We start from the raw sequence: 20,786 nt of genomic DNA on the forward strand, positions 1-20,786 counted from the left end.
TCAAAACCTACGGCAAACTTCAAGGTGGCAGGAGCCCATGCAGGGATTTGCAGAGTGCTCTGCAGAGCTCAGGGTGGCAAACTGGCACGGTAGGGAGCAGGGACGGTTGTGCTTTCAGCTGGTGACACGCAGGGAGTTGGCAGCTCCCACGAAGGGAGCAGGACCCTGTTCCCAGGCAGCCAAGGGCCGCTGTTGGGGCCGATGGGGACTGGCTGCCGAGGCTCGGTGCTCTCGAGTGCTTATGAGCCTTTAAGAGCTGCGCCACAAGGCCCTTTCGGGTCTGCCCCAGCCGGAATGGGGCTCAGCAGACATCCCAAGTCCAGGTTTCCTTCCTGCGAGGATGCATGTGGTGCCCCTTGCTCGGCTTGCTGCTCTGCCCGCTGCGATGGCTGCAGGTCCCCTGCCCTTGCTGGGTGGGACCCGCAGCAGGAGCCTCCTGCCCTCTTCCCCCCTCATCTCTGCTCGGTTTTATTTTCCCCCAATCCAGACGTGCCTGCTCATGCGACAGCAACACGAAGCTGCCGCCTTGAACGCAGTGCAGAGGATGGAGTGGCAGCTGAAGGTGCAGGAGCTGGACCCCGCAGGGCACAAATCCCTCTGTGTGAACGAGGTGCCCTCGTTCTATGTGCCAATGGTCGATGTGAACGATGACTTTGTGCTCTTGCCGGCATGACAGTTCAAAACCAGGAGACATCACTGAAAACTGGCACGGACGGGAGCCCTCCGAGGTCGGGCGGTCGAGCTCACATTCACCCTTACCGCTTGCTGATGAATCCCTGGTCAGAGGAGGAGGAAGCAGCTATCGGCAGAAAACAAAACAATAAGAAAAATAATTGCACTTTCTTCACAACGTGTCCCTCGCTTCCGGACTGACGGCAGCTCCGCCGGGCAGCGGGCCGGGGCACATCTCCTTTCCAACCGGCTGCTGCGGCAGGGAGGCAGCCGGTCTGCGCGGGCAGCGAGCACTCACCGGCCAAGAGACTGGCAGAGGCGTGGAGGGAGGAGGCCAAGGACACCGTTTGTGTGTGGCAGAAGCTGCTGAGCGGGGCCAGCAACCACGTGATTCATGTACTTGTGAACACCGTGATTTCCAGCTCTCTGTTTTCCACCGGTCGCGGATCTCCTGTTGGAGAAGCTGCAGTAGGAAACCATGGGGGGAGGGGGGGGTGTTTTGAGTTTCTCGTTCCATCCTGGGTATGTCTGAAAAAAAAAACAAAACAAAAAAAACAAAAAACAAAAAACAAAAAAAAACAAAACCACACAAAAAAACAACCAACAAAAAAACCCAACAAAAACAATTAGAAACAAAAAGCGTCCAAGTTGGGCAGACGCGGCTCTGAAGGTGTGGACGGCTCCGGCTGCGAGGTGGGGTGCGCCCGCGGCACCCCCGCACCAGCCCCTCGCCACCGTTTCGGGAGAGCGGAGGAGCTGCCTGTGCACCGTGCGCCGGGGCGGCACGGCCAGCGGCGGGCGGGGAAATGGCGATGCAGAGAAAGGACTTTGCCAACTGTGTTTTTAATGGAGTAAAATCCATGTGGTTTATATATTTTTTCCTTTAATCTTGGGCATTTCGTTTCTCTTTCTGAGAACATAACTTGAAAACACTACAGAGCCAATACTCATATAAAGAAAAATTGTATCCCATAAATGCTGTACAGTTTTTATATACATTAACAATGTACTTTTGCTGCCTTCTAGATAATTTATTTTGCAACACATTACTGCACAGTTGTAAATAACTTATGTACTGTAACATCACTTTCAGTTATGTGTAAAGAAATAAATAAATTAATTAAAATTATCTTTCTATGTATAGTTCACCCTAGGCAGCACTTTCCCTGTCAAGGAACAAGCACGGCCCGGGACGGTGCGCGGTGTTACATGAAAGCCCGTCAGATGCACTCGGGTAAGCGCAGGTGGTCCGGCCGCGGTCCGTGCTGCAGGGATCTCCGGTTGCTGACCTGACTTCTGTCACCGCCTCGTTTGTCTCCTCTTTCCTTGGCCTCTTCACGTGCGGTGGAATTGCAAGCCCTGCGGTGCCGACCCTGCAGCTGCGCCGCAGGTTGGGTCGCAGGGAGAGGGGAGCCCTGCCTGCTGACGGGGGGCACAGGGCAACGCGGAGGAGGCTCTTCGGGCTCGGGCTGCTGCGTTGACAGACCCCGCAGCCGCTGCGAGTCCGGGAGCTGGTGTGGGGCTGCCAAGCCTGGAGAAGGACGGTGGAGGCCGGCGCAGTGCCAGGCTGCAGCTCGCTGTGCCGGGCTGCCGGCGCTCGGTTGCGGGCAGGGCAGGCAGGGCGATGGCACCCTGACCGGTTCTGGGGTGCTGCCACCCTGCGTGCCGGGGACAGGCGCCTGCCAGGGTGCCGCACCGGCCATGCTCCCGGCAGCCTCCTTTCTCTGCTTTTTGATACCGAACCTCGGGAAAGGGTTGCGTGGGCCGCTGCCGCCCTGTTTGCTGAATCCACCCGTGCTCGTGGGGCTGGTGAGGATGGTGCTGCCCTGCCGGGTGCGCGGGTGTGTGCGCTGCAGGCGCTTGCACATGCACGGCGTGTGCACTGCGGGTGCGCTGCAGGCGCTGCATGTGCACGGTGTGTGCGCTGCGGGTGCGCTGCAGGTGCTGCGGGTGTGTGGTGTGTGCGCTGCAGGTGCTGCATGTGCACGGTGTGTGCACTGCGGGTGCGCTGCAGGCGCTGCATGTGCACGGTGTGTGCGCTGCGGGTGCGCTGCAGGTGCTGCGGGTGTGTGGTGTGTGCGCTGCAGGCGCTTGCACATGCACGGCGTGTGCACTGCGGGTGCGCTGCAGGCGCTGCATGTGCACGGTGTGTGCGCTGCAGGTGCGCTGCAGGTGCTGCGGGTGTGTGGTGTGTGCGCTGCAGGTGCTGCATGTGCACGGTGTGTGCACTGCGGGTGCGCTGCAGGCGCTGCATGTGCACGGTGTGTGCGCTGCGGGTGCGCTGCAGGTGCTGCGGGTGTGTGGTGTGTGCGCTGCAGGCGCTTGCACATGCACGGCGTGTGCACTGCGGGTGCGCTGCAGGCGCTGCATGTGCACGGTGTGTGCGCTGCAGGTGCGCTGCAGGTGCTGCGGGTGTGTGGTGTGTGCGCTGCAGGTGCTGCATGTGCACGGTGTGTGCACTGCGGGTGCGCTGCAGGCGCTGCATGTGCACGGTGTGTGCGCTGCGGGTGCGCTGCAGGTGCTGCGGGTGCGTGGTGTGTGCACTGCGGGTGCGCTGCAGGTGCTGCATGTGCACGGTGTGTGCGCTGCGGGTGCGCTGCAGGTGCTGCGGGTGCGTGGTGTGTGCGCTGCGGGTGCGCTGCAGGCACTGCATGTGCGCTGCCTTGTCCGCAGGCCCCAGCCTGGCGTGGACGCTGCCTGAGCTGCCCAGCCCCGGGAGCCAGCCAGGCGCTGCCGCCAGCCAGCGGGCACGGCCGAGGCCCGTCCTGGCAGAGGATGGAAGCGGTGCCCGGTGGGAGCCCGTGGCCTTTCGGCAGGTGCCATCTTGCAGGTGGCATTTTCTGCCATTGCACGGACGGAGCAGAGCGCCAGCGCGATGCTGTTGTCTTGGTGAATGAATTTTTAAAAGGAGAGACAAAACAAAGAACCAGTTGGTGCTTTGTTGGCTCTTCCCCCTGGCTCACCACGGTGCTGGGTGCCAGTGGGGCTCCAAGCAGTTCCCTTCTGGGGGGGGCCAGACCCCCCCGGCCCCCTTTGGGGTTTAGGGGGACCCGGGTGCCTTTGTGGGCGTTCACAGCTGGGCCTTGGCACCCCCAGCTGCACCCCAGGACCCCCAGCGCCAGCTGGACCCATGGGTCCCCCTGTGCCGAGGGGGTGCCTTGGGTTGGAGCACCATGGGGTGGGGGGGCAAACTGGGTTTGGGGGGATTAAGCTGGGGCTGGGGGGTACTGAGCCAGGGCTGGGGCAGCCTGAACTGGGCTTGGGGGGGTACAGTGGGCTGGGGGGGAACTGAGTCAGGGCTTAGGGGAGTGAAGTGGGCTGGGGGGGACAAACCGGGCTGGGGCACTGAGCTGGGGCCGGTGGGGGCACTTGTCCAAGCTTGGCAGCCCCACACCAGCTCCTGGACTCACCGCGGTGGGGGCTCGGAGGGGAAACCAGGCTGGAGTGACAGCGCTGGGGCTGGGGGGGACCAGACTGGGCTGGGGGGGGGGGGGGGGAAACCAGGCCAGAAGGGGAGAGCTGAGCCTGGGGGGTGTGAACTGGGCTGGGGGAGACAAACTGGGCTGGGGGGAGGCAAACTGAGCTTGGGGGGAGACCTGGGGGGGTTAAACTGGGCTTGAAGCGGGAGCACAAGGCTGGGGGGCTGAGTCAGGGCCTGAACTGGGCTTGGGGGCACTGAGCCGGGGCTGGGGGCTGGGCTGGGCTCGGGGGGGGGGGGACAGAGCTGGGGCTCGAAGGGGCAAACTGGGCTGGGGGCGAGTGGGGAGAGGGGCGAACAGGGCTGGCTGGGGGTGCTGAGCCGGGGCTGGAAGGGGCGAACCGGGGCTCGGGGGCCGCGGCCGGCAGGGGCGAGCGCGGCAGCCCGGGGCGGGGGTCCGGCGCGGCGGGGCGGGGCTGTCGCGGGGGCCGGTCCGCGCCGGGGCCGCCCCCACCTGCCCGCGCCCAGCCCAGCCCAGCCCGAGGGTCCCGGCGGCGGCGGGCGATGGCGGCGGGGGCGGCGGCGCGGCCGCGGGGCCGGCGGGCGGCGGGGGGGTGGGCGCCGTGCGCGGCGCTGGCGCTGGGGTGGGCGCTGGGGTGGGCGCTGGGGGCGGCCCCGTCCCACCGCTGCCGGCCCGACGCGGCGCTGCTGCCGCCGCCGCTCCGCCGCCTGGCGGGGGCCGCGCTGCTCCGTGCCGCCGTCCCGCGGCTCCGCGGCGGCTGGAGCCCCTGCCAGCTGTACCGGTACCGGCCCGGGCCCGGCCCCGGGGCCGCCCGCCCCAACGGCACCGGGCCCTGCACCCGCGGCTGGCACTACGCCCTGCCCGCCGCCGGGCTCCGCTCCAACCTCGTCACCCAGGTTGGGGGGCGCGGGGGGGCTGGGGGGAGTGCCCGGGGGTGCGGGGACACCCGTGGGCCGGGGGGGGGGATCTGTGGGTCGGGAGGAGGCCGGGGGGATGGACGGCTGGGGAGGGGGAGTGCCGGGGTTTGGGGGTACCGGGGGTCCCCAGGGGTGGGGGGATCTGGAGGGGTCCCCTGGGGACAGGAGGGGTTGAGGGGTGTGGGGGGGTCGGGTCTGGAGAGGCAGTGGGACTGGATGTCTAGGGGGGTGAGTGTCTGGGGTTTGGGGGGTCCCGGGAGTGGGGGACACCCGTGGGGCTGGGGGTGGTCTGTGGGGCTGGAGTGATCAAGGGGGGGCTGGGGAGGCTGTTGGGGCTGTTTGTCTTGGGGGTACCTCGGGACTGGGGGCTTTGAGAGGGTCCCGGCGGGTCCCAGGGGTGGGGGGTTCTGTGGGTCTGGAGGGGACAAGGGGAGGGGGCTGAGGCGGTGGATGTCTTTGCGGGGGGGGGTCTAGGGGGTACAAACTGGGGATCCCAGCCCCTGGAACAGGGACCCCAGCACGGGTCCCCCAGGAAAGCCCTGGCTGTGGAGGGGGGGTGTCCTGGGATGTGGGGGGTGAGGGAGGTGGCTTGGGGGGAGCAGGGGTCCTGGGGAAGGGAGGGGGTCCTCAAGGGGAGAAGGTGGGAGACACCCGGGGCGGGGGGGGGCAGCTGGGGGGAGCGCTGGGGAAGGGGTGCTGAGGGGCTCTAAGGGCCACCAGCACCATCCTATCTGGCCCCACATTTCTGTTTGGGGGGCGGGGGGGCTGCCCAGAAACCCCTGGACGCATCTCCTGACTCTGCTGGCGGGGGTGGGGGTGGGGTGTCTGCCGGGCCGCCCGTGCTGACGTCCCCCCTCCACGTGCCCCCTCACCCGCAGTGGGACCTGGTCTGCGCCTCGCGCTGGAAGGTGCCCCTGGAGCAGACCACGCACTTGCTGGGCTGGACGCTGGGCAGCGTTGCCGCCGGCCTGGCCTGTGACAGGTAACCGGGGGTCCCCGGGGGCGGGGGACTCGAGCCCAGCCCCGCTCACAGCCCATCCCCCGGCAGGTTTGGCCGCCGGGCTGCCTTCGTGGTGTCCCTGGTGCTGGCGGTGCCCTTGGGGCTCGGCGTGGCGTTGGCCATCGACTTCGTCATGGTGCTGGTGGCGCGGCTGCTCTTCGGGGCGGCGCTGGCTGGCGCCTTCCTCTCCCTCTACGTGGCACGTGAGTGTGGTGCGGTGCCCTGGGGACCGGGGGTGCTCCGGGATGCTCTGGGGGGCAGGATGCCCCGCACCTGTGGCACCCACGGTGCACCCCTCCCCCCCACCAGGGCTGGAGCTGTGTGACCCCCCGCACCGACTGGGGGTGACGATGGTGGCCGTTTTCTTCTGGATCGCCGGGGAGCTGCTGCTGCCGGGGCTGGCTGTGCTGTGCCGGGACTGGCGGGTGCTGCAGGGCACCGTCACCATGATCCTGGCTCTGCTGGCTGCCTGCTGGTGGTAAGGCCCCCCCGGGCTGGGGGGTGCGTGCTCAGGGAGGGGGGTGCCATGCCCAGGGAGTGCAGCGGCAGCACCCAGCACGCCCTGCCCAGGGCCGCGGCGGGGATCAAAGGCTGCTGGGGGCTCTTCAGGTGGGGTGCGGGACCCCCCGCCCTGGGTAAATGTTTGCTCAGGTTTGAACTTGAGGGTTTCTGGGCAGCGTTGCTTTGAAACCGGGAAAGGGGGGGGGGGGTCAGCGCTGGCGGGGGGCCAGGCTCCTGGGGAGCCCTGTGACACCAATGCTCGCGCTCCAGGTGCCCGGCACTGCTGCTGGAGTCACCGCGCTGGCTGCTGGCCACGCAGCAGCTGGAGAGGGCCAGGAAGACCTTGCAGGCGCTGGCCGAAAGCAGTGGCCCTGGCGACGACAGCTCCTGCCACGAGGAGAGCCTCCTCGCCGGTGCGTGGTGGGGGCTGCCAGTGTGGCTGCTGGGCCCCCTCCCCAAAACTGTGGTGCCGAGGGTGGTGGGATGGTCCTGGCTCTAACCCGGCTCCCCCTGTCCCGGCAGAGCTGGAGTCCCTGTCTGAGGGGTCCCCGCAGCCCCGGTACCACGCCGTCTGCGAGATCTTCGGCACCAGGGTCATCTGGAAGAACAGCGTCATCCTTGGCTTCACGGCGTGAGCAGGTGGGGGGGTGCCGGTGGGGAGGGGTCTGGCCCGCGGCCCCCTGACCCCAATCTCCTGCAGGTTCATCGGCTCTGGCATCCGCCACTGCTTCACCCGCAACCTGGCCCCCCACCTGCCGCATTTCTTCTCTTCCTACTTCGTCCTGGTGGGCACCGAGGCAGCTGCCTGCCTCTTCGTCTGTGTGACGGCCGAGCGCTTCGGGCGCCGCGCCATCCTCCTGCTCTGCGCCATCCTCACCGGCATCTCCTCCCTTCTGCTGCTGGCCCTCACTCAGTGTAAGGATGGACAGGGACCCCAGCCCTCCCTGCAGTGGGATGCAGCCCCCAGCTGGGGGTGGGAGCAGGGTGCTTGGTGGGGGTTTGTGTGCAGGATTTGACCCCTGATGGTGCTTCCCCCCTCCCCCCCCAGACCTGCTGGACCTCATTGTCCTGACCCTGTCCGTGGTGGGCATCACTGCCTCCCATGCCGTCACCATCCTCAGCATCTTCTTTGCCAGTGAGGTTCTCCCCACCGTGGTCAGGTAAGGGGGCAGCCGCCACCCTCCCTGTGCTACCCTGGGGTGGGGTGGGGGGATGCCTGGGGAGGGTCCCCCGGGGCCCCCCTCTGAGTGTGTTTCCTCCCGCAGGGGTGCAGGGCTGGGCCTCGTCGTGGGGGCCAGCTTCGTGGGCAAGGCAGCCGCCCCCATCACTGCCATCCCCAACAGCCGCGGCTTCTTCCTGCACCACGTGGTGTTCGCCTCCTTCGCCATCCTCGCCGTCCTCAGCATCATGCTGCTGCCAGAGAGCCAGGGCCGCAGCCTGCCCCAGTCCCTGCAGGATGGCGAGAGCCAGCGCCGGCCCCCCCCTGTTCCGCCAGCCCCCCCCGCGAGGACCACCTGCCCCTGATCTCCCCCCACAGCATCCCCCATGACTACTCCCACCTCGCTGCCTCCACCAAGGGGTTGCTGAGCTCCCCGGCTGCCCCCCACAAGATATAACCATGTCCCCCCTCCTCAGGATCTCCCCGCTGTGGGGGAACTGAGCACGGTGCTGGGACCCCCGCCCGTGGGTGCTCGCGGGGGCGGTGGGGCGCAGCAGGACACATGCAGCGGCCGGGCTGGGGGGGCTGCGCACCCACCCCATGGCGGGGCTGGATCCTGCCTCAGGAGGAGCTGTGCTGGGAGCCCTGGGGCGGGGGTGATGCCCCCCCAGGGTGTCTGTGGCAGGCGCCCGTGGGCTGCCAATAAAAGTGCCTTGTTTGTAGGGGGGGCAGCTGGCATGGTCGGGGTGCACAGTGCCCCTGCCACCGGCCTCCTTCTCTGGGATCTTTATTATGGGGGTGACCGGGGGGTCTCCTCGCCCACCCCACCCGGCTCTGCGGGGCCTTTCCCCGGGGGTGTGTGTCCCCCCCCAGGGTGCTCGGCCATGTGCTCGGCCCCTGCCGTCCTGGGGTTTGCTGGCACGGGGGCTGCAGGCAAGCAAGCCCCTGCGCAAGGCCTCTTGGTGCACACGCGTGTGCAAAGCCCCTGCAGCCGGGTGTCTTGTGCACGGCCATATGCAAAGCTGCTGCACCTGGGCATCACGTGTGTGCACAAGCCCCTCTGCCCGTTCCCTGCCCCAGCCCCTCGGGTGGGCAGTGGGGTGCCCTCCTCCTGCCCCCCCCCAGGTCCCTGCTATTGCCCGTAGAGGTCGGCCAGGCGCCGAAAGCGTGGCCCCCACTCGTTCAGGTAGTCGTAGTCCTGGTCCTCGTCTGTCAGGCTGGAGACGATGGAGCTGAGGGGGCTGGCGACTGAGCCCGAGCCCTCGTAGTCGTAGATGAGGGCCGTGTCATAGGGGGGCATGCTGGGGTCGCTGTCGGCCGCCTCCAGCCCCTGTGGGGACAGGGGGACATGGTCAGCCTCGCCAGGGATGGGGAGCTGAAGGCAAGGGGGGCTCTGAGCCCCATCCCCACCTCGTTGATGAAGTCCTCGATGTCGGAGGGGCTGCTGGGCAGCTTGCGGGGGGGGCTGGGGAGTGACAGAGCTGAGCGGGGTGTCCCTGCGCACCGGTGGCTTGGCCCGCAGTGAGAAGAGCTCTGGGTGCCGAAGCTGGTTGATGTCATAAGCGTCCTGCGGGGATGGGGGGGTCAGGGTGTGCGGGGCTGGGATGGGCACCCCTCTCCCGCTTCCCTGGGTCCTGCTCACCTGGTCCTCCTCGCCCCCGCCCTGCTCGTCGTAGTTGAGGATGTTGTCCCGCATGTCGTCCTGCGAGCGCTGCAGCAGCCCCTTGCGCAGAGCCCGCCGGCGCCCGCGCGCCCGCGCTGCCCCCAACGCTGCCAGGACTGCAGGCAGAGGGGGGGGCATGGGCTGGGGGACCAGGGGCGTGGGGCACGCAGGGATGGGTTGGGACAAGGGGCGATGGGTGGGATGCAGCTGGTTGGGAGAGTGGGATGGGGATGCAGGTAGGGATTTGGGGTGGGGTGGGCTGATGGGGTGGGATGGGTGATGAGGGAAACGGTTGAGGGGAGGTTGGTCGGGGTCAGAATTGGGTGATGGTGTTGGGAGCCATGGGTAGGGACAGGATGGGATGGGCCAGGAGCAGGATGGGGACATGGGGACATGGGTAGGGACAGGATGGGGTGGCCAGGAGCAGGATGGGGCGATGGGTGGGGGGGCGAGGTCGTGGAGCGTGCTGGTGGCACTCGGGATGGGTGGGTAGGACCAGTGCTGCGTGGTAGAGCCACGGGGCTGGGGCAAGGTGGAGGGGGCGAGGATGGTGGGGGTCTCACTCACCAAGGAGGAGGATGCTGCTGCCGAGGATGATCAGGAGGGCCCCGAGGGTGATGCCGGCCCCGGTGGCGGTGGCAGCCAGGACACCGTCCTCGCAGGTGCCCTCCCGGCCGCAGTGGCACACCGAGACGTTCAGCAGTTGCTGCCGCTCCCGTGGGGGGGTCCCTGAGTCCCGGAGCAGCAGCGGGAGCGAGTAGGACCCCCTGGGCAGCTCCACCAGCACGGCCAGCACGGCGTGGGTCACTGCAGGAGGGGCATGGGCAAGGGGTGAGCGGGGCCCCTGCGGCCCCCTGTGCAGCAGCCCACCCCCCGGGGCACCCCTCACCATTGAAGCGGGTGATGCTCCAGTTGCGGGCAAGCTGGGGGTGCTGGGGGCTGAGCTGGAAGTGGAAGGGGGGCACCGTGGGGGGGCCGGTCATCGTCCGTGGCCCCCAGGAGCAGGCTCCCCCCGCGGCCCGGCCGCCCGCAGACCACCCCGGCTGGCAGCTGCAGCAGGGGCGCGTGGTCATTCACCTCCAGGATCTCGATGGAGAGGGTGCCGGTGGCGGAGAGCGGGGGCTCGGCTGGGGGCACAGAGCAGAGGGTCAAGGGGGGAGGCAGGAGCGGGGGGACGCAGCATGGGGGGGCCGCTCACCGTCATCGCGGGCGAGGACCAGGGCGATGTACCAGCCGCCCTGCAGGAAGGCGGAGGGGTGCAGCAGCTCCCGCTTGGTGCGGACGGTGCCAGCGTGGGGGTCCAGCTGCAGCCAGTCCGCCGGGTCGTAGAGCAGCGCGTAGCTGTGGGTGCAGGGGGTGCATTACACACACCCCCCCAAACACCCACCCTGGGCTGCGAGCGCAGGAGCCTCAACGCAGCAGGTGCCGGGAGGTGAGGCAAGGGGACCGGGTGCCGAAGCCCATGGCCTGCGACTCACGTGAGGGTCTGGAGCTGGCGGGTGTCGGGGTCGCTGGCGGTGTAGGTGGTGACAGGGGTGCCCGGGGGGGCCCCCTCCAGCACGCTGACCCGCCGCGGGTTCTCACGGAAGATGGGCGCCTCGTTCACGTCCCGCACCCGCACCCGCACCGTGGCCAGTGCCCGGGGGCTGGCGGGGGCCGTGGGCTCCAGCGGCTGCTCATTCTGCACTGACACCGTCAGCTCGAAGCGGTCCCGCACCTCGTGGTCCAGCGGCTGCCGAGAGGGGCCACGGGTCAGCCGAGCCACGGGACCCCCAGGCCTCCCCCCGCTGCCCTGCACCCACCTTGGCCACGGAGAGCACGCCATCGTTGGTGTAGGGGTCGGTACGGATGGCGAAGGCACCCTCGGGGTCGCCCTCCAGGATGGTGAATTTGGCCAGCCAGTTGGGCGAGCCGGCCAGGTCTTTGTCGTGCACGAAGACCTTGCCCATGTCCACACCGGCCGCCTGCTCCTCCACCTCCATGGAGAACTGGGGGAGAGTGGCGTGGGGCTGGTATCTACCCCCTTGGGATGCTGCTGCCCCCGAGGGGGCTGGCTGCCTCCCCACAGACCCCTGCATGTCCCCCCTGGCCACTACCTCCTCCTTGGTGAACTCGGGAGGGTTGTCATTGATGTCCTCCAGGTAGATGATGGCCATGGCGGTGGTGGTGAGCCCATCCCCGGACATGTCAGCTGCCTGCACCGTCAGGTTGTACACCCCCATGGTCTGCGGGAAAGGAGGGGGGGTTTGGCCCTGAGCCCCTCCAGCCCCCTGGACACCCACCATGTCCCCATGCCTGGGGTCTGCTCATGGCTGGAGCTGTGGTTTCACCAGCCAGGGGGTCTCTGGCTACCCCCAGACCCAATGCTGCCTGTGCCCCCCTGTGCCCGCTACCTCGCGGTCAAGGCCGGGCCGTGTGGTGCAGATGTCGCCGGTGGTGGCGTTGATGCTAAACATGCTGGTGGCACCCTGCTCCAGGATGGAGTACCGCAGTGCCGCGTTGTCAGTGTCGGGGTCATCAGCATCAGTAGCATCCACCGTCATCACGCAGGTCCCTGTGGCCACAGGAGCCCCCTGGTGAGTGCTGGCAGGGGGGATTGGCTCAGTCCCCAGCCCCCAGCTGGACCCACCTGGCTCAGCCCCCTCAATCACATGCCCAGTGAAGACATCCTGCCGGAAGAGGGGCCGGTTGTCGTTCTGGTCCACGACAATGATCTCCAGGTCGGTGGGGTCCTCCAGCGTCACACCGCCCAGGTCCAGCGCGAAGGCTTTCAGCTGTGGGTGCAGAGCGGGTGGGTTGGGGCCTGGCTGGGGGGGGCGGGGGAGCTGCAGGCAGCCAGGTAGCATCCTTACCCGGAAGCGGTCGTTCTCCTCCCGGTCCAGCATGGCATTGAGGAAGACCTTCCCGCTGAACTTGTCAATGGAGAAGATGCCCAGGGGCTCCTCGTCCACCCCCGGCCCCTTGATGCTGTAGATCACCCCCCCCGGCTGCTGCTTGTCCGACTTGATCTACCCCAGGGAAAACAGGGCTGGCAGTCCCAGGGCTGGGGGGGGCTGTCTCCTGCCTGGGGTCCCCCTCTGCCCTGGGTCTCCCCCAACACCATGTTCCACTCCTGGGGGCTGCCCAGAGTGGCCCCCACTCTGCCACCTGAGAGAGAGGGTGGGGGGCTCCCCACCTACCTGCACCAGGAGGTGAGGGATGCGCTTGTGGTTCTCCGAGACGCTGATGGGGGGGGATCACCCAGGCCCTCTTCACCCGCCGTGACCCTCGTGCTGCCGCCAGGGCTGGGGGCTGCCCAGGGCCGCGGCGCCTGGCTGGGCTGGGCTGGCACCCTGAGGGAGACACGCTGCTGCTGGTGTTGCTGGTGTGGTCGGTGCTGCCGGTGACCACAAAACCTCTGGAGGGGGTTGCGGTGCTGGGTGCACAGGTGCCGGGGTGCACGGTGCTGGGCCCCCCTGGTGGGTTTGGGTCTGGGGGAGTGGAGTGGTCGCCCAGCTCCCCCAGGGAGCTTAGTGCCAATGGTCCCCTGACATCCCAATGTGATGGTGGCGGGTCTCCCACCAGGTTCGGTGCCTCCCAGATGACCCCAGTGGTGCCCTGGGCACGGCCCCACGCCACAGCTGGGCCCCATGGGACCCCTGCAGTGGGGACAAAGGGGCTGTCCCGGGCTGGCGGTGCCTGGCCGCAGCCCCAGCCCATGTCACAGCATGGACGTGGCAGTGAGGCAGAAGGGGCAGGGGCAGGTTTAGGCTGCACGGGTGGCCCGGCTGGGCCGCAGAACTGGGGTGCTGGGGGGGATAGGGAGCTGGGGGGGCTGGAGTGGAGCTGGGGGATGTGACAGGGAGGAGATTAGGAACAGAGTCTGAGGAAGCAGGTGTTATGGGGGCTGCAATGGAGGGGGGGAGCTGGGTGGGACTGGGATGGGTTTAGGAGCTGTGAAGGGCTGAGCTGGGGGGGGTCAGGGAATTGGGGGGTGTGGTACGGGGGTCCAGAGCAGGCATGGGGCTTGGAGGTGAGGGTTGGGAGGGGCGCAGGGAGGTGCATGCAGCCCACACCACCCACCCCCCAGGTCCATGCCACCCTCGTCCTGGGACCCGGGGGGACCCGGCTGTTCCCTCCCTAGGGAGGGAGCACATCTGGGCAGCATCAGCCCTTGCACCCACATCTGCACCCACCCGTGGCTGCACCCACCCCGGGTGCCGGGGTGTCCGGGGTGCCCCAGGTCCCCGTGTGTGCATCCAGCCCGGGGTGGGGGAGTGGGGCAGCGGGGATGGCTGTGCTGGGGGTCCCTGGGGATGGTGTGGGGCTGTGCAGGGTAGGGGGGCTGCGTGCCTGTCCCACGGGATGGGCAGAACAAGGAGCTTGTTTTGAGGCTGTGCCGGGGAGCTGCCCTGTGGCTTCCAGCTGTCCCCCTGCCCTCCCCGGGAGAGACTCCCCTGCTGCTGGGGGGCTGCTGGAGCTCAGGGAGGGTGGGGGAGGGGGTGAGGGGGGGCGATGGGGGCTCTACTGCTGGGGGGGGCCTGCCTTGCAGGTCCCCTTTCCTTCCCCTGCCCTGAGCACCCGGCCATGGGCTCCAGGCCAGAACCCCAACAGCCCCATGTGGCTCGGGCCTGAGACCACGGTGAGGGGCTCTTGGGTGACATGCGTGGACAGGGGGGTGCAGGGGAGGGGGGTCTGGGACCACAGCTGGGATGGGAAAGGGGGGAGCAGAGTGTTTCTGAGTGCCTAACCCTCCCCCAAATCCCATCTCCTGGTTCACAAACGCAGGCAGTGTGCCGGAGCTGCAGGCTCCCCGCTGCCGCCACCATCTGTGGGGTGGGGAAATGCCTCCAGAGGGGCAGCAAGCCCCCGTCCCCCCCATCCCCATCCCCGCCGCCCCCCAGGACATGCCTCCACGGGGTCTGGGGTCCAGCCGCCCCCCGGCACCGCGTCTGGGTTCCCCATCCCGTCCGACCTTCCCGGGGCATAGACCGTGGGGGGTCCCCATCCCTACCCGCACCCCATCCCCATCCCTCCCCTGTCCCCCCGCGCCCCTTACCCGAGCGCAGAGGGGGGCGAGCAGGCAGGCGAGGAGGAGCGGGGGGCCCATGGCGAAGCGGGGCGCAGGGCGGCCGCCAGCCCCGAGCTGCTCGCCGGCCCCGAGCTAAAATAACCGCGGGGCTGGCTGAGTGACAGCACATGTGCTGCCGGGCGGGCCGGGCCCCCCCGGCCGGGCAGCTGTCCCCGCCGCCCCCCCGGCGCTGCCTGCAGCCCCTGCCCGCCGGGGGCCCGCCGGGGCGGGCGCCGGGGGGCCCGGGGGGATGCAGAGGGGGGGCGCCGGGGGGGGCCCCGCTGCCCGGGGCGGGGGGCCGGGGTGCGCGACCCCCGGGGCAGGGCGAGCGGGAACGCGGCAGCTGTCGCCGGGCGCGCCCCGGGGATGCCGCGACGGGGCGGGCGGGAGGCAGAAACCCGGCCCCGCTGCCCCCGCCACGGCTGGCCTGGCACCGGCACCGGCACCGGCACCGCCACCGGCACCGGCACCGGCACCGGCACCGGGACCGGGACCGGGACAGGGACCGGTTCTGCCCGCCCCGCTCCGCCGCGCCCCCCGTCGGGGCGAGCCCGCCCCGGCCCCTCGGCCGTACCCGGGGCCGCCTGCGCTGGCGGCGGGGCCGGGGGGCCGGGGCGGGATCGAGACGGCGGCATCCAGCGGTGTCCCGGTCCCGGTGGGTCCCCACGGGGCGGAGCAGCACCGGGCTGCTCCTGGAGCCCTGGCAAGGCCCCCGGTCCCGCTGCCGCCCTCGAGCCCCAGCGCCGGTCCCGGTGCTGCTCCCGACGGCCGGGGTAGGTCCCGGTGATGCCCCCGACCCCCAGTGCCTGCCCCGGTGCTGCCCCTAACCCGCGGGGCCGGTTCCGGTGCTGCCCCCGACCCCCGCTGCCGCCCCCGACCCCCGCTGCCCTTCCCGGCGGCTCCGCGAGGCCGCGGCACCAGGTGGCAGCATCGTCCCGGCCACCGGCCCCGGCCCCCGGCGGTCCCCGCCTCCCGGGGTCCCGCAGCGGGGAGCGCCCCCCGGGGGGGGTCTCGGGCTGCAGCGGGGCTGGGAAGCCGCCCTGGGCCTGGAAATTCCCTGGCTAGGGAATATGCGGCGTTTCGGTGACACTGGTGGCATCACCATGTCCCTGCTTGGCTGCTGTGGTGCCAAGCCCAGGGAGCCCGGCCGGTGCCGCTCCCCTTCTTAGCAATAAGGGCCCTCGGTGCCCCCCCAGTGTGCGGCATCATCTGGGGCGCGGTGCCCTCGTAGGGCACTGACACCGGGTATGGCACAAGGTGTGGGACGAGGGACACAGGACATGTCTTCTGTCCAGCCCCAGCAGCTGAGCGGTGGTGGCAGGGCTGTCAGTGCCCCAGGGACCGTGGGAGGGGACATGGAGCCATGCCATGTGTGGGTGAGCGCTGGGCACCGGTGACCGGCGGCGTGGCTGGGCCCTGGCATGGGCAGTGGCGCTCACTTGCCTGTCCGTCTGTCCAATCCCATCCATCCGCCTGTTCGCCCCGCCACCCCGCATCACCGTCACACGAGGAGCTGCCCCGCTGGTGCTGGCTGGGGGTCCTGGCAGCTGCCGCTGACCCTAACGCGCCGTGGCAGCGGGGGTGGTGGAGCAGATGTTCCCTGCCACCGGCACCGCGGCACGGGGGTCGGGGGGTGGCAGACGTGACAGGCTCTGACAAGGTGCCAGTCTCAGCTCGTGGTGCCGGTGCTGCCAGTCACAGGAGCTGCCTGGCGCCAGTGGCATGGCTCTGGCAGTCACGGCCTGACCTTCGCCCCTGCACCGCCATCCCCTCCCCTTGCAAACTGAGGCTCCCACTGGGGGGGCAGGGCTTTGGGGTCCCACAGGTGCTGGGCCCAAACCTGCGACCTCCCTTGTCATGCCAAGTCGGAGAAGGGGTCACCCTATTTTGGAGGGGCCCAGTCCCCCTGTCCCAGCTGACACCCTCTGATGTGCCCACGCCACTGCAAGAGCTGTGGGTGTTGGGACCAGTCATGTCCCTACTGTGGGTGCAGTGGGACCAGTCGTGGCCCCAGCGCAGGGACTGGGGGGGCTGGGCAGTGCCCTGTCCCCACCATACCCAGTGCTGGGGAGAGCGAGCAGCCAGGAGCGCGGGTTGAGGTGCTCAACCACGAGGTGCCAAACACAGCGCAGCAGCTATAAAGTCACTGGAGCTTCGGGTTTTATGTGGCAATAAAAGATAATGTCAGCTATAAAGCGCGGAGCCGGCCCTGGTGTGCCAAGCCGCCTGCCGAGCCGGGGCAGGGGTGAGCTGCTGGGCGCGGGGGGAGGGGGGCATGGGGGCGTGGGCAGCCCTAGGGGACACCCCGGCAAGGTATCACCTTGCCCGGGGCAAGCAGGTCCCCAGGTGCCCCAGGGTGGGCTGCAGGCAGGGGGATGCTGTGGGATGGCCAGCACTGGTGGGGCCAGCATTACTGGTGGACACATAAAAGATGCTCCTTGGGGTTGTTGTTGTTTTAATGGTTTTATTGCGCGATGCTGGGACGGGCCTGGCAGGCCTTAATGAAGGAGATTGATGGCTTAATAGCCTGTAGCCATTACGGGGTAATTGAATGGTTGTGTACATATGATCAGACCATTAATGCGGACGTGGCTCGCAAGCGAAGCGCCCGGAGGAGCCGTGGGGGGGACATGTGCAGCCCTCCCACACCCCTGACGGATGTAGCATGGGGGGAGCAGAGTCCATGGCCTTGGGGAACCCCATCCATCCCTGAGGTCCGTGCTGTGTTGGTGTCCCAGGGCCACATCCAGCAGTGAGGGGATGGAGCAGGTCTCCAGGTTCATCCAGTGGCACCGGGTCACTAAAACCCGTGTCCTGCCAGCTCAGCTCCCAGCCTGGGCTCTGGGCCACCATAACCAGGTGCTTTAACAAGGCTTTTAATTAACAGGCGCCATATATAGGGGTAAACAGCAGTGAGGGAGCAGAAGTGGAGCTGTGGGGGTTCTGCATGGTTGGCAACCCCAAAGCGGGGCTGACCACTGACCTCCCTGTGAACGCCGCCACCGAGGAGAAAACCCAGCAGAGCTGCCACTGGGTCCCCGCGCCAAGGTGTGAGTCAAACTACTCATTTTAGTGTGTGACAACCAGGTGTTTTACAGTATTTGCTACCTGTGATCATCCATCAAAGCAATCGATAGCGTTCCTGCAGAGTTTTATTAATGATCTTGTCACCGGGCTGGTGCTGGGTGTCTGGGGTTGTCGAGAATGATAGATCATTAAGAGCTTTTGCTGCTATTTATTCTCCAGTGACCTTGTCTCTCTCCATTGTTGCTTGCTTAAGAGTTATGAATGTGAGACATGATAATTTGATATTGATCTATTTGGTAAGTTAAAAAATTTACTGCATCGTCAATGTTTTAACAAAGGATCTGCCCGGTCCCTCCCACAGACCGGTGGTTGCTGCACTCCATGGCGAGGGGGCAAGCCAGGCACCGTGCCAGCATCCGTGGGCTGGAGTGCCGGGCCTGCCGGCCGTGGGATGGTGAGGGGTGGCTGCGAGAGCTCTGCCGTGTTCCTGGTGCCCCTGCGAGACCCTGTCCCAGCCCCTGCTGAGCCTGGAGTACCGACACCCTGGTGCTGGCACTGCCCTGGAGATGCTGCCGCGGGCAGGGTGCAGCAGTGGCCCGAGCGGGCGCACGGCTGTTCGGTGTCATCACTTGTGCTCCCTGTCCCTTCCCAGCGCCTCCAGGGTCCTGTCAGCTGGTGGAGAAATCTGGGGCTCCCTGTCACCCCCTTGGCACCGGACAGGACCAGACCAGCATCCCGCTGCTGTGCTACCTCCCAGGGCACTGGACCCACTGGTTGGGGACCCACAGCGCACGGCCGCCATCCCTCGCTGCTGTTATTGATCGCCACCGCCTGCTGCCGCGGGGCTGGCAGCTCACGCATGAAGTCAAACAGGGACAAAAATCCGTTTATAAAGGTACGGCTTATCGATACTGCCTGTCCTCCAGGAAATCGATGACCTTCAGAGGGGGCACTGGTGTCAGCCGCGCACACACATGCAGTGTAATTCATGTGCTGCATCTGCTCCCCAGTGCCTCCAACACCCTGCTCGGCTCTGCCCCCACCCCACCCCAGCCTGTGACCCCCCCCCCGTGGCTTGCACCCCTCGCCACTCCGTGGCCAAGACCAAAAGCCGAGCCCATCTCCGGCGCCTGCCCAGCCACGCTGTTCCTCCCCATCTCCCTGGGCTCCCTGCATGTTCCTCAACGCTTCACGGCTCTTCTGTCACACTGAGGTCACCGCAAGCCCCTGGCAGCCATCCCGGCCCCTTCCTCCCCGGGTCTTTCCCCTCCCCGTTATGGGGTGGGTGCCACAGCGCTCCTCAGCACCGGCCAGGGCAGCGGGGCTCTGTGCCGGTGGTGTCACTGCCCCTGCCATCGGTCTGCGCCGGGCACGGGCTGGCACGGGAGCGCCTGGCTGGGGGGAGACGTGCTGGGCTGGTAACCGTAAGCCAGTATTCGATTTTTACATTTATTCTTTACTTCTTCACTTCTGCTGGGAAATGGGAGGCAGGGCCTGGTGGAGCAGGGAGGTGGATGCTAACGATTCACAGCAGGTAACGGGGCATCCCATGAAGAGCAGGATCCCACCAGTGAGAGGATCCACTCGCCTTCTCAGGCTCTCCTCCCCTGTAAACCAGACTATCAGGAAAGTTGCTCAGTCCATGAGAATGGGCAGAGAGGATGCAAAATTACCAGGCGTCACCGCAGCTGGCTGAAGACAGTTTAATCTAAAGAGTAATTTCATCTGGCGATGAGTTGCACGTGGCCTGAGGTAGAGCTATAACGAGGACGAGCATCCAGAGGCAGATGAAGGCAAGGTGGGGAAGCCAGGGTGCCCGGACAGCCCTTCCCACCCAGGCAGAGCAGCTCCACCGGCTTGGCATCATGGGGCTGAGACCCACCGAGGGCCCGCCGGGCTCATCTGCCCCAGCAGCTGCGGCTGGGACCAGCTCGGGGTGGATGCAGGGGTGTCTGTGGTGTCTGCTTTTCACCTGCCTCCCACCACCTCCATGGGGGCTAAATAGAGCAACTTTGGCCAGCAAGTGCTCACTGCCAGCACTGGCACGGGTGGCAGTCCTGGCCCGGGACCCCCCAGCATTCATCCCACTCTCCCTTCTAGACCCAGGGCTGCTCTGAGCCCCCTGCAAAGGGCTCTTGCACAAGAAAGGTGGCCTGCAGCTCTGGCTCACTTCAGCCAAAGAGACCACATGGGTTGAATCCTACTTTCACTGGACTTTATTTGTGGAGCAGCCTGCAGTAAGCCCAGACCTGCCACTGTTAATCACTGCTGGCACCTCCTCAGCGCTGTTGTAGAGGGGGAACGGATGCGGCGGAGGACCAAGCGCCCCGGGCTCCCAGTCCTGCCCGATGCCGTGCACTAGGCTGGGTAAAAGCGCTGCAGAAGCTCCTTCTTGTTGACTTTTCCCATCTGATTGCGTGGGATCTCCTCCACCACGATCAGCTCGGTTGGGATGGTGTATGGTGCCATGGTCTCCCTGCAACGCAGAAGCGCAGTCTGTTACGGCTGACCAAGACCAGCACTTCCAGCTCATCCTGAGCCCCCTCAAATGCCACCAGACCTGGGGGTTTGCTCCAGGACCCTGCATCCTGCAGCAACGGAGCCACCCCAGTTCTCCAGGCAGCGGGGCCACAGGTGAGTGGCTTTGGGCAAATAGTGGCCATACTCTGGCTCTTTCCTAAGGGCTCAACACAGACCCTGAGAGAGCAGCAGGGCTGACTTTACACCAGTCACGCGTTGCTGTGCTGCAGGTGGGGGCTAGAGAGCAGCCCCTCTGCCGGGTGAGCTGTCCTGGGAGCACCTGTGGCCCCATCAGCCCCAAGCGGCCCCACCGGGGACCCCCCACCCACACACCCCCAGGAGCCCATTCAGGCTCAGCTCTGAGCTCCCAGTCCGCGCTGAGCTGTGCTGTGCGGTGTTTGCTCCCAGCCTGTCTCCAGGGGGGAGCTGTGTCGCCAGCAGCTGGTCCCGGGAGGGGACCCCTCGGAGGTGCAGAGCTCATCTCTAGCCCTGTCCTTGCCCCTCCTGGGAGGACTTTGCCCCCTCCCCCCCCCCCCCCCCCCCCCCAGCTCATCTCTGGCCCTGTTCTCCTCCTGCCTGTGCTTCCCCGGCTGCACCCTGGACCTGGCTCATCACTTGCTGTGTTTTGGGCTGGTGAGGGACCCTGCACCTGGTACCCAGCTCCACCTGCCGCGCTCGGCCCCGCCGCGGAGGACACTGCCTGCGCTGCGTCACCCTTGGCCGCCCTTTGGGAGCCAGCCCTGCCATGCAGCACCTAGAGCACTCGCAGAGCACAACGCACCCCAAAACACCCAGCTGCCCCTCGGGAGGAGGCACGGAGAGCCTTCAGCAGGTCAG

At 67.3% G+C, this 20,786-nt stretch overlaps 4 protein-coding genes across 14 annotated transcripts in view; 2 read left to right on the forward strand and 2 right to left on the reverse strand.

The window, feature by feature from the left end:
- The window catches only part of ANKRD11 (ankyrin repeat domain containing 11), a 159,889-nt gene extending 158,088 nt beyond the window's left edge, over positions 1–1,801 (forward strand). For all 10 annotated transcript variants that reach the window (XM_056361032.1, XM_056361031.1, XM_056361037.1 and 7 more), the window contains one exon: positions 488–1,801. In XM_056361032.1, coding sequence (XP_056217007.1) covers positions 488–673 — 186 coding nt within the window. In that variant the 3' untranslated portion in view covers positions 674–1,801. The remainder of the gene's footprint in view (positions 1–487) is intronic.
- A 2,853-nt stretch (positions 1,802–4,654) lies between these two features.
- On the forward strand, positions 4,655–8,458 carry SLC22A31 (solute carrier family 22 member 31). The gene is given in 10 exon segments (XM_056360787.1): positions 4,655–5,008; positions 5,908–6,011; positions 6,078–6,232; positions 6,339–6,507; positions 6,801–6,943; positions 7,053–7,161; positions 7,231–7,445; positions 7,579–7,690; positions 7,796–8,006; positions 8,009–8,458. Coding segments are annotated over 10 exon segments (1,710 nt in total). The 3' UTR covers positions 8,147–8,458.
- Positions 8,459–8,761: 303 nt separating this feature from the next.
- Positions 8,762–14,441, reverse strand: CDH15 (cadherin 15). Its single transcript, XM_056360896.1, is given in 18 exon segments — positions 8,762–9,019; positions 9,100–9,159; positions 9,161–9,256; positions 9,332–9,468; positions 9,920–10,159; positions 10,242–10,311; positions 10,313–10,479; positions 10,551–10,693; positions 10,831–11,084; positions 11,155–11,340; positions 11,449–11,577; positions 11,746–11,906; positions 11,982–12,126; positions 12,205–12,360; positions 12,532–12,585; positions 12,587–12,615; positions 12,618–12,684; positions 14,391–14,441. Coding segments are annotated over 18 exon segments (2,343 nt in total). The 3' UTR covers positions 8,762–8,821.
- A 5,181-nt stretch (positions 14,442–19,622) lies between these two features.
- ACSF3 (acyl-CoA synthetase family member 3) overlaps positions 19,623–20,786 on the reverse strand; it is a 66,279-nt gene continuing 65,115 nt past the window's right edge. For both annotated transcript variants that reach the window (XM_056360805.1, XM_056360801.1), the window contains exon 10: positions 19,623–19,905. In XM_056360805.1, the coding sequence (XP_056216780.1) occupies positions 19,788–19,905 (118 nt within the window). In that variant the 3' untranslated portion in view covers positions 19,623–19,787. The remainder of the gene's footprint in view (positions 19,906–20,786) is intronic.

Source organism: Falco biarmicus, chromosome 15 (assembly GCF_023638135.1).
Source record: "Falco biarmicus isolate bFalBia1 chromosome 15, bFalBia1.pri, whole genome shotgun sequence".
NCBI lineage: Eukaryota > Metazoa > Chordata > Aves > Falconiformes > Falconidae > Falco > Falco biarmicus.